At 35.5% G+C, this 12,960-nt stretch overlaps 1 protein-coding gene across 1 annotated transcript; it reads left to right on the top strand.

Annotated features, from left to right (window-relative positions):
* The first annotated feature begins 6,519 nt into the window (after positions 1-6,519).
* LOC116127136 (phenolic glucoside malonyltransferase 1-like) lies at positions 6,520-7,917 on the top strand. Its single transcript, XM_031412799.1, has one exon. It carries the CDS (start codon positions 6,520-6,522, stop codon positions 7,915-7,917), a length of 1,398 nt encoding a protein of 465 aa, XP_031268659.1.
* The last annotated feature ends 5,043 nt before the right edge of the window (positions 7,918-12,960 follow it).

Below are 12,960 nucleotides of genomic sequence, written 5' to 3'. Positions count from 1 at the left end.
TCAAGGGGTCCGATATTTCGGAACTCAAGCAACGAAGCTTGACGCTGTTGGAAGAATTCGGAGCAAATCGTAACTCAGTTCGAGCCATGTTTAAGCTGAGTCGTGAAGACATAAGGAAACTCAAAGAAAAGATATCGTTTAAACTGGAAGAAGTAAAAGCAGCAAAAGAGTTTCATTTATCAAGTTCTGTCATTACTTATGCGTATGTTTTAGCTTGTCTCGTGAAAGCGAGAGCGGTAGAAGGTAACAAAGATGTTAAGTTTTTGTTCCTAGTGGATTATAGAAACCTTTCGGTTCCTCCACTCCCTGCAAATTATTTTGGCAACTGTGTTTTTACTTATGATGCGACTGTAAAAGCAAGTGTTTTTATCAAATTTTTGTTAATTAGTGTATTTTATTAATCAACCAAAATTGGTTTATATAATACAGCAGTCTCTAACTATAAGGGAAATTACATGGAATAATCCCATTGACTTCGGGATTACAGAACAAGAAATTAAATCAACAAAATAATAAGAAACTAAATCAAGATATACTAGGAAAGCAAATACAAAAAGATATGGAAAGTCAATACGCCCCCTCAAGTTGGAGCATGGAGGTTTCGAATGCCCAACTTGCCAACCAAGAACTGAAATTGTTGCTTGCCAAGAGCTTTAGTAAATAAATCAGCAACTTGATGGCGCGAAGAAATGAAACGAGTAGTTAACAATCCTCGTTGAATGTAGTCTCTAACAAAGTGACAGTCAATTTCAATGTGCTTTGTTCTTTCGTGATAAACTGGATTGTTAGCAATATGCATGGCAGCTTGATTATCACAGTACAAGTGAGTAGAAGAAGAAAGTGAGACAGTTAAGTCTGAAAGCAATTGCTGCAACCAAATTAACTCAAATGCAGTAATGGCCATAGATCAATACTTTGCTTCTGCTAAGGATCTTGAAATAGTCGTTTGTTTCTTGCTTTTCCAAGAGATGGGAGAATGGCCAAGGAAGATGAAATACCACACTGAGAGATAGCCGAGTTAAAAGGCAACTTGCCCAATCCGAATCACAATAGGTTGAAAGTGATAAGGAACTTCTAGAAGAAAAGAAAATACCTTAACCTGTTGTTGATTTGAGATATCTCAAAACCCGCAAAGCAGCTTGCCAATGACCTTGGTGAGGTTGATTCATAAACTAAGAAAGAACATGAACTGAATAACAAATGTCAGGCCGAGTGATGGTCAAGTAAATCAAGCGTCCTACTAGACGACGATAGGAGCTAGGATCATAAAGAGGTGGACTGTCATCAAGTGCTAACTTGTGATTTTGTTCAATGGGAAAATGGCAAGGTTTTGCACCAAGTAAACCTGCTTCCTGTAAAATGTCCAATGTGTACTTTCGTTGAGAAAGAACAATGCCTTCGGGAGAGTGAGCAACTTCAACACCAAGGAAGTATTTAAGAGTACCAAGATCTTTGATGGGAAACCAAGATTCTAAATACCGCTTGAATTGATTGAGATGCACATTGTCATTGGCTGCCATGACCACATCATCAACATAAACAAGAACCATAAGGAAAATTTTTCCTTGGCGGTATGTGAATAATGAGCTATTAGCTTTGGATTGAGTGAATCCATATCGAAGAATAGTAGTGAAAAATTTTGCAAACCATTGCCGAGAGGCTTGTTTTAGCCCATACCCGTGAATCATTATTGGATAAATAACCCGGTGGAGGTTGCATGTAGACTTCCTCCACAAGATCCCCATGGATAAAGGCATTATGAACATCTATCTGATGTAAAGTCCAATGTTTGATTGTTGCAATTGCTAGCAAGGTACGAATAACTGCTAGCAAGGTACGAATAGTGGTGAGTTTAGCAACAGGTGCAAACGTTTCAGTATAATCCAATCCCTCCACTTGAGTGTACCCTTTGGCTACAAGGCGTGCCTTGTATTGTTCTATGGTCCCATCAAACTTGTATTTAATTCGGTACACCCACTTGCATCCAATTGCTCTCTTGCCAGGAGGTAATTCCTCAAGGGTCCAAGTGTTGTTTTGTTCAAGTGCCTCTAACTCATTCTTCATTGCTTCTTGCCACCGAGTATCTTTAATTGCCTGTGTATAAGATGTTGGCTCATCATTGTTTGAGATGGCCGCAAGAAAACAACGATGTTGTGAAGAAAAATGTGAGTAGGAAAGATAATGAGATAAAGGGTAAGAAGTACCTGAGGAAACCGTATTGGCATGAGATTGGGATGTGTCTTTATTATTTCNAAATTATAAATTCAAAATTACAAACTCCATTACTTTGTAAAGGTAGATTCTCAAAAGTCAAACCAACTTACTTTAAATGTTATGAAATATAAATATAAATATATTCACATTACTTTTTCTACAAAAGTTTTTATTAACCCCCCTAATATTTAATTTTATTTTATATTAGTCTCGGTTCCTGGTTCCTGGTTCTGATTCCAGTTTCAGTTCCGGTTTCAGTTCCTAACTATAGGAATCGGAACTGCACAGTAACGGTTCCAAAAATTTGGAATCGGAACCTTTCCATTGATGATTAGTTTTGGGTAGGAACCAGAACCAAACCCAGGGTACCCGTCGGTTCTGGTTCCAACCGGTTCTTTTGAACACCCTTATATAATATTGATTGTATTTTTATCGAAATATTATCCTTTAATTCATGCCAATTTATTAAGTCTTATATTTTATTTTTCTCTTACTCAAAAATCGCTTAAAATTAATAGCATGATAGATGAACTTATTCCTTAGAAAACAACCATTGGGTGGTTGACTTTTGGGTGTATTACTCAAGAGGTCTTGAGTTCGATTCATCTCGACTGTTAATAGAAGTAGTTATTGGAGCTCTTACTCGGTCAGTAGTTTTAGGATCCTGAGAGATTAGTTGAAATACACACAAACTGACCCAGACACCCTTGATCATAAAAATATATAAATAAAAACTTGTTCCCTAGAAAATGTTTTCCAAAATATAATTCAAGGCCTTCCTCATAATTAATTTGAAGAACTAGGTTAATTAACATAAAATTATCAAAACAGACAGATCCGATAAGTAGGAATTCGTCACAAACGTGAGAAGTGGAAACAGTTGAAAGCCCTCAAGCATTCAACAATAACTCAATCTTCAATCAATAATAGATCGAAAGCAAAGGCATACCAATAAAAGATAACAACACTCTATCCGCGCTTCAACAAATTGAGGAGGAAATTATGAGTTTCAAGAATAAAAGAAAAGTGGGTTTAGTCAATCCATGCAATCTAACAATTAATTACTTTACTCAAAAGAGATTTTCCGAATTATTAACTATCTCTGGGTAGTCGAATGGTTCGATAGGGACTTTTGAGTGTACTACTCAAGAGATCCTAAGTTCGAGTCCCTTCTCGGTTGCTAATAGAGATAGCCACTGAAGCTCTTATCTAATCGATAGTTTCAGGGCCCCGATGAATTAATTGAAGTCCACATAAGTTGTAAGCTGGCCCCCACTAATCAAAAGAGATCTCAAGAAACAAAATTGAGAAAGACAAAATTTTTGAAAAATTATATCACATGTAATGTTAATAGGTCTTCTTTAATTAATAGCAAATATTGACAATTAAATTTACTTTAAAATTTTCCAATAAATTTCATAATATGTGAAGAAAGAAAGAAAGAACTCCAAGTTGGTGGAAAATGTCAGGAAACGATCTGGTTGCGCAGCAGAAAACAAAAATTTTTACAACCATGGATCGTTCCTTAAAACCCAAAATCAGGGCACAGAAATTATAGTTTATGTTTTACATCAAGAATCTACAGAAAAATAAATCTAAAGTTTAGATTCATACCCACATTGGAGGCTCCACCAATATTGTCTCTGAACGTGTTTGCTACGATCCAAGTGTAGGATCGAACCAAGAAGCCCACACGAAGACAATCACCAGGAACCAAGGAAGTATTTGCTAGATCCTTCTTGGTCTTAAGAAATCAAGAAGAAAAAGAAATATTTGATTTTTCAATCAAACAGTGAAAGTGGCGTGGGAGAGAGTGTTTCGTGTTGTATGTTTTTCTTTTAATCAAATGAACTAATAAAATCACACATTTAATTTCACACACATTCTCTTTTATAGGCAAACTAAGTTGCCCTATTCTCACATGGAATGTGCTTGGGCTCCAACCCAAACACCCCATGTTGCCAAACACTTCCAATTAGATATTTTATTTATTTCATCATTATCTCAATTAAAATCAATTAATATTTAATTAACATTTAATAATAATGATGATTTAATTAAATATGTGCGAACACATATTCAAACGTAATTTCACTTATTTAATTTTTCTAACAAATTAAATAAAGTCTACGACCTCAGTAAATTTAATTGCATTGTGAAATTACCAAAATACCCTTTCATCCAAAAAGACGAAAACGCCCTTCTTTCTTCTTGGCTCTTAAATTATCTTCTATGTGTGTGACTCATAGGCTCCTCATCATATCGACAGTGTATAGTATTGCGATTAACACTAATTAATCGTCTCACTAATACGTAGATCAAGATTGACCCCTAGCAAGGCATCATGGCCACTCGATAGATTTGGATTCAGCAAAGTAGCTACTTGTCAACGATATGGTTACCGTACAATTCGATCCTTTTATCATGCGTTATCTTGACGAGACGAAAGCATAGAAATAGTGTCAACCTCTGGTTACTCTCGATATTATGTATTCAGTTTCTAGATCAATGACCTGTATTATAATCTGGATAGAGTAACAACTCAATCCCACTGTGACCATAGTTTTAGTGTCATTGCCATATACTGAATTGCGCCATGAGATAACTTCTCCCATACCCGGGAGTGATGAATCATCTGTCAATCTACCATAGTCTTGATATACTCCTTAATGTAGCCAATCACCACCATATTGACAGCTCTGAATATAACTGCGTTAGGCTAGTGTCAAACTGCACCAATCGGTGCACAAGACGCTCCGGTGATCTCAAGTCTAAGGATCACATGCACCACCATTCGTTAGAGGATTTGTTCCATAGACACTGCGGTTACCATCCATATGGAATCCTCTGGTGGGTCAGTCCAGTGAAGACTTGTTCGGTATATCCACCTACAGCAAGCAACCCATGTGTTGCAAACCAAATTATCACCAAACACCTTGACAAGTGAGATCAGTCACTCGCCTTTCGACAAAGTCGTTCAAACTATGATAGCCTTACCGTATTATCTTGTGCCCTTACTTCAGATAAATACTGGGGCTACGGACTTTCTAGAATGACCACCATAGTGCTCATAGGGTTCTCACTATCAAGATTTGAAACACTTGATACCCTCGTCATAGTTCTACCATTCTAAGGATATATATCAATACATATTGCAATAATAATGATTTACCGATATAGAATAAAATGTCTTTTATTTGATAATGAACATTATTACAAAGAGTCAATTCTACAATAATTGATTGGCTCTAGGGCATCTACTTTAACAGAAATATATAATTTTCTAATTATTGAATATGTATGCCCTTGTGCATACACTTATTTGATTTTTTTTTTTTACCTTCAATCGCTTATTTTTCCGAAATATATTATAAATCATAAATGTGTGGCCTTAAGAAGAATACTGACATTTACAGTCATAAAATAAATTAAGAATTTAATTAAACTAATTTAAATCACTCTTACAGTTTAATGGTTTATTTTCACTTCAACAATTTTGATTTAAGCATCATTCTTCTTTATATATATATATCGATGATCTAAAGAATAATCTCTTAATTCTGTCTAACCATGGCTTCAGATAACTCAGTCAAGATCCTTGAGATTTACCGAGTTGCCCCATTTCCCAACTCACCCCTCTCAGCTACCGAGTTATCTCTTCCTCTCACTTTCTATGACACATTCTGATTCAATTTTCCTACAGTGGACATGTCTATTTTTATCAACTCACTAACTCAACCCTTCTTCACTTCAACTCAAATTAACATTCACCTCCTGAAAAATACAGTTTGTTTAAACGTCAATAATTATTTGTGATAGTAATCTATTTGAAAAATATTGAGAATTTATAAATATTTGCTGTCAAAGTAAAAAGAAAAAGAAAAAAGAAAAAAAAAAGGAGAGAGAGAGAGAGAAAGAAATCTTAACGTATTGTATTTCAAGTATGAAAGTTTTAAAAATAATAACATAATAAAATTTTGACATAAATAATAACATAAATATTTACTTAGGATATTTAAGGACGAATACTGATAAAAAAAAAATAAAATTTACCACTAAGCCTAATGTTGTCGTGAAGCACATGGTCATAAAAAAGATTGTATAATTGAGTCTGGAGCGACATTTCAAACCAACCAATCCACTGCACAACTACTACTATATGTTATAAATAAACATAAATTGACAATTGCTTTTCACAATTTTCTCTGCTAGTTTGTAATTGGTTAACTCGCATTAAAGTGAACCATCTATAATTTCATCTTTATATTATGTTTAAGTCTCTCTTCATTCTCTCTCACCCTCGCCATGGCTTCACATAACCCACTTAAGATCTTTGAGACTACCCGAGTTGCTCCATTTCCCAACTCACCCCACTCCGCTACCCACTTATCTCTTCCTCTCACTTTCTTTGACACATCCTGGTTAAAATTTCCTCCTGTGGAACGTCTCTTCTTTTACAAACTCACTCATTTAACCTTTCTTCACTTCAACTCAGTCATCCTTCCCAAACTCAAACATTCACTCTCTCTCGCACTTCTTCACTATCTTCCTCTTGCAGGCAAACTCACATGGCCTCCACATGCCTCAAAGCCTATCATTTCCTACTCAGCTGACGATGACGTTTCTCTCATCGTCGCGGAGACCGACGCAGACTTTAACCGTCTCTCCAACGGTGATGTTCTTGAGTCTTCCGAGTTACGTCATTTAATACCTGAGTTGTTTTCATCTGATGAGAGAGCATCAAGCATGACTCTGCAGATAACCTTGTTTCCGAATCAGGGCTTTTGCATTGGCATCACTACGCACCATGCGGTTATGGACGGCAGAGTTGCGACCACGTTTATGAAATCCTGGGCTTATCTATGCACACAACTAGACAAACAAGACCCTTCTTTGTTGTCAGAACTTACTCCGTCCTTTGATCGGACGGATATCGAAGATCCGGCTGGACTCTACATGGTGTACTTGAAGAACTGGGCAGATTACACGGGGTCCGATATCTCGGAAGTCAACCAGCTAAGCTTGAAGGTGTTGGGAGATTTAGGAGTAAATCGGAATTCACTTCGGGCAACGTTCAAGCTGACTCATGAAGACATAAAGAAACTCAAAGAAAAGATTTTGTCCAAATTAGAAGAAGTAAAACCTACAAAAGAGCTTCAATTATCAACTTTTGTGGTTTCATATGCGTATGTTCTAGTTTGTCTCGTGAAAGCAAAAGCTAGAGAAGGCATTAGAAACGTTAAATTTTTGTTCCCAGTGGATTATAGAAACCGTTTGAATCCTCCACTCCCTTCAAATTATTTCGGCAACTGTGTTTTCCCTCGTCAAGCGATTGTCAAAGCAAGCGCTTTCCTGGAGGAAAATGGGGTTGCGATTATCGCTGAGAAAGTCAGTAACATGATCAGAGAAATTGATGAGAAGGGGCTCTTTGAAGGTGCTGAAAAGAGTTTAGAAAAATTGATGACCGGGGAACCAGGAGAACAAACGATTGGTTTGGCTGGGTCGATCCGGTTCAATGTTCACGGAGTTGATTTCGGATGGGGAAGGCCGAAGAAAGTAGAGATAGTGTCTATTGATAGAACCGGAGCAATTGCTATGGGAGAGAGTGGCGATGGAAATGGCATTGAAATTGGTGTGGTTTTGAGCAGCCATGAAATGGAGATTTTCAGTTCTTTCTTTGTTTCTGGTTTGCAGAATCTTTGAACTCGAAATTATCCCATATTTTCTGATTAGATGTGTTAGCTGATCAGAATGTTTTCTCTTCTATGCATCTTCTTCCTCAAATCTTATTTTTATTTTGTAGATTGAGTATAGTAAATCGGGTGGTTGATAGGTAGGTAGCATAATTGAATTATCATGGTCACTTCATAAACGCTTACAGAAATTTGCTGACCATTATTTCTGTCGGTGGCTACAAATTTTGTATTTGTACTTGATGATTTTAAGCTAATTATTTTTAATTTTGTACTTGATGATTCATATTACAACCAATAACATCATAGACTTTAGATAGATTATAACACAGACCCATTCCAAACCCTCTCTATCCCATAGACTCTGGATGCACTCATAGGGCTCGGGTGACTGAGGCGTGAAAAAATTGTAAAATATGTTTTCTGAATATACTTCTCTTATTACAATTCATAACATCAAAAATTATAGATAAATTTTTTATAATTTTATATTTTAAAAGATAATAAGAAAAAAGAAAAAAGAAAACTAATTTCACTAGAAAATCATGTATTAAATCAGAATAGCAACGCTTTCTGTAAGGGGGAAAAATAATATATAGCATTTATAATTGTCGTAATATATATATAGCCAGGAAACAATCAGTTTGTCTTGTCGTTTCCATAGATCAAAGTTTGAATTACGTTTCAGTTGAGGATTTTACCTAAAGCTTTTGAACTCGGAACATATTCAGGAGGGCAAAGGGCCGATCCGTAGGTGAATCCTTCAATACCCATAACTTCTAAAGCAGAAAAGATATATTGCTCACATAAGAAAATTATCGTCGTCAAGTTTAACCGCTATCGGTTGAGTAGTTGGATTAACAATGGTGATGGCAGTTTTAGGTGATGTTTGTTGACTATGGGGAAATCTGACATTGTTGGATCAAAAGGATTCGAAACTTCCAAGTGCTCTGTAATACCCTGTATTTTTGCTTTGGGTATTTTATTACATTTTTATTTTGTGATTTTTGAGGGTAAAGTGCAAGAATTCAAAAGTTTGAAGAGAGTAAAGGTAATATCAAAAAAGAGAGGACAAAGTGATACTTTGGGTGAGCAATGTTCGCCCAAAATAAGTGGCGGAAAAGGAGAATAAGAAAGGAGAAAATAAAAAGTTCTGGCTAGTGTGTGTATGGTATATTTTGGGTAAACAGTGTTCGCCCTAGTTATATATTGTATATATATTTTATGAATAAAGATAGCCTCATAAACACTTTTCACAAATGCGCAATTTGTATTTGATCAGGTGAGATCTATTATTAGGCAAGTGAGACCTATACGAGCATACCAATTGTGAACTGACACGTGTTTATAAGAGAAAGTTAGTGAGAAGTATTTATTAACATAATATTACTCATATTTTATATATATATGGATATTGATGGATATAAGACTTGGGTTTTGGATTTAATTAAATTGGTGTTTGGGGTTCCATGGAAGTAATTGAGTCCAAGTGGGCTGGCCTATTGTTAATGAGGCCCAAATTGTGTTAATAAAATTTGTGGGTTTAATGGAGTTGATGGGCTTAATTGAATTAGTGGGTTAATTGTATTGGAGGGTTTACTAAGTTGGTGGACTTATTTGAAATAAAAATGCCAGATTATATTGTTTGAGTTTTAAGTGAATAATTAAAAAGGGACTTAACTATCAGTTTTGAAACATGTTTGGAAATTTGCAATTCCGCCCTTGGATGTGAGTTTCGAATTTTATGTCATATATGTATGATCTATAAGCAATTGGTAAGGAAAGGAAATACATTGAGAAATGTTGTGAGACTATTTGAATTAATGTGACTACTTATTAAATGTTGCCTTAAAAATGTTGATGAATTCACATTAGAAAAAGTTTTATTGTTATTTGTTGATGCGGGATTTTGACACCAACTAAACCCACGTAAGAAATGTTGAGCTGACTCAGAAGACACACGTGTACGAGGGTATTGAACTGAATAGAAAATGAAGAACGGTGCTTAAAGTGGTTCGGATGCTTAAGTAAGCGAATCCTACATCCACTGGTATCATATTAATATGAGGTCAGGTCACGTTCAACGAGCTGACTTACAAGAGATTACAAGAGAGAGAGAGAGAGAGAGAGTATGTATATGCTATTCTAGAGAGAATTTAGTCAATCCCACAAACGGGAGAGGAACCCTCTATTTATAGTGGGATGAATTAAGGTAATGATTACTAAATCAGGGAGTGGGTCAGATTGCTGTGCAAATCCTTCCTTGCATCCTGTTGTTTACCTGCTTGAGTGATTTACTCGACGTTTGCAAGGATTGGACACATGGATCGTCTCCAGCCTTTCACCAGCCTTTCACCAGCCTAGCGCACACCTACTGCACTGGCAGGAGCATGCCGCTTGCGTCAACGTGCGACGTGGCTGCGTCTGAATGGTTGTAGGACTTACCTAAGCTCTGACCGCTTACGCTGATAGGGCTCTGCGTCAGCCCTACTTTGCTAGGCATAACATTACTAAATGCGGGAAGTGTTGTTTGCATTGGGTGGAGATGAATTTTGATGTGGATGAAAAGTAGGTGAAATGAGAAATGAAACATGTGTCGAAATTGTTGGTTTTTGAGAAACATTATGAAATTATATGTTTACCCATTTTCATTATATAAAGTATTATGATTTTTAAGTATGCCTTTTATAAAGAAAAGCTTTAAGTTCTATGAAGTTGCATGCTTGTCCATTTACGTTGGATTAAGTACTATGATTTTTAAGCATGCCTTATATAAAGAAGAAAAGCATAAGTTTTATGAGAAAAGTGAGGATGGAGAAAGTAGAGATAAAGGTGATTTTCAAACCACCCTACGTAGTACCCATCCCCCCATATTATGTGATGACTCTGCATATGCGTATGAGTGGTTATTTGTTGGTCGAGCGAGTCGAAGGCCTGAACAATGTAGGATCTTGCCAGGCATGATTTGATTGTGCCAGCCTGAGGGGGTTGAAGGCCCAAGCGATGTATGATTCTGCCTGGCAAGATTTGAGTGTGCCAGCCCGAGCGATGCATGATCTTGCTGGGTCAAAGGCTTGAGTGGTGTTTGATTCTGCCTAGCAGGATAGATTTAGTGGTTCAACCTGCGCGATGTTAGATCTTGCCGAGTTGGACAGATTTACCCTTGGGTACTAGTTGGGGTGAGAGTTTTCAGTGATTAGTATCGAAATCTATTTTTCAATTAAGAATCATAAAATAGTTTTCAGTATTTAATGGTAAAGCAGTATTCAACTTAGAGTTTTTCCACTTTAGTAAAATCTACAGTATTCAGTTTAAAGTTCAGTTATTAGCATAAAGTTTTCAATATTCAGAAATCATATATCAGTGCATAGTTTTTACAAATCAATTTTCAGTTTCATATCATCAAAATAGTTATCATTTATTAATACTAATTTTATGAGATTAATTCAGACATTTGAAATATGATTTTAGTAATGTTGTTTTAAAGACATGAGAAATTTGAGATTCATGAGTATTAATTTGCAAGCATAAACATTGGTTGTATCTTTTAAAAATGTTGTTCTAGGAATAGTAAATAAGCATTCATTGAGTGATGATGTGGATGTTTGCAGTATGATTTCTTTTTGTGGATTATCATAATCAGATTTAGTTTTTAGTATCAGAAAAACTATGGATTAATTGCATTAATCACAATTGTACGAAGTCTCTGTTATGTACATGACATTCATAGAGCATTATATCTTTTAAGAGATATGTGATTGTTTGTGATGTTTCGGATGTTTGCAGCACGACCTTTTAGAGTTATTATTCATAAGTGTTCTTTGAGATATGACAAAGATGGTTGCAGCAAGATTTTTAAAAAACACTGTTTTTAGAAACATGAGCATTTATAATTATATTTTAAGTTTTTAGAGAAGAGTTTTGACCATGTTGTATCCAGTTCACATGTAAGGGTTTGAGAAAATTGCAAACATGTTTATTTGAAAGTGTTTTTAGTAAGCATGAAGAATCATTGTATGTATAAAAGCTTTTCAGAAAAATGTTTTACCCCATCCCTACTCACTGAGTATTTCATCTCACCCCCTTTTAGAATACTTTTCCCCAGGTTCATAGGAAGATCGTGTAGAGGAGTCATTCATCTCGAGGTTGGGCCCACATGTCATTGTCTCATCATGTGTGTAAAATGTCATATTTGTTCCATAGCAGATTATGTTTTATTTCATATGTTTATTTCGTGTGATTGATTGTAATAGATATGAAAATATGATACCTCGCTCTTTAGGTTTTATAAAATGAATGTGCTATGTTTTCAGATTTTCAAATATGTATATATTATATGTTATGTTTTTCACAATAAATCAATAGAATGTTTTGATGAAAAGCATATTTAGAAGAAAAAAAAAATTTCCTTTTTATGGGTTTTACAATTTTTCAGATGGCATGTCTCGGTCACTCGTGTCTCATGGGTGTACCCGGAGCCTATGGGATAGAGGAGGATTGGGACAGGTTGTGTCAACCTAATAGAACAATCAGTTTGTCTTGTCGTTTTATATATCAAAGTTTGAATTACATTTCAGTACTTGAAGATCTTTATCTAAAGCTTTTGAACTCGTAACATATTCACGAGGGCAAAGTGACGACTCACGATCCATATATAGGTGAATCCTTTAATACCCATTATTTCTAGAGCAGAAAAGATATATATGTTGCTCACATAAGAAAATTATTTTCATCAAGTTTAACTGCTATCGGTTGAGTAGCCGGATTAACAATGATGATGACAGTTCCTTTCTTGGCTTTGCTATTGTTTGATAATCAACTAGTGAAAACTTTTAAAAACCACCAAACCTTGAGCAAAGGAAATAATACAACATTAAGAAGGTGAAAAGAAAGAATGAAATAACACTATACTTTCCTACTTGAATAAATCTATGAGAAGCAAAACCTTGAGCAAATATATTGAAAATGACACCCAATTCACAAGAAAACACAAGAAAATTTTTACGTGGAAAAACCTCTTCAATGTGAAATGAGCAAAAAACCCTAAACCTAA

The sequence above is a fragment of the Pistacia vera genome, unplaced genomic scaffold, assembly GCF_008641045.1.
Source record: "Pistacia vera cultivar Batoury unplaced genomic scaffold, PisVer_v2 Contig189, whole genome shotgun sequence".
NCBI lineage: Eukaryota > Viridiplantae > Streptophyta > Magnoliopsida > Sapindales > Anacardiaceae > Pistacia > Pistacia vera.
Note: the sequence above shows the minus strand (reverse complement) of the source record. Positions and strands in the feature narration are given on the sequence as shown.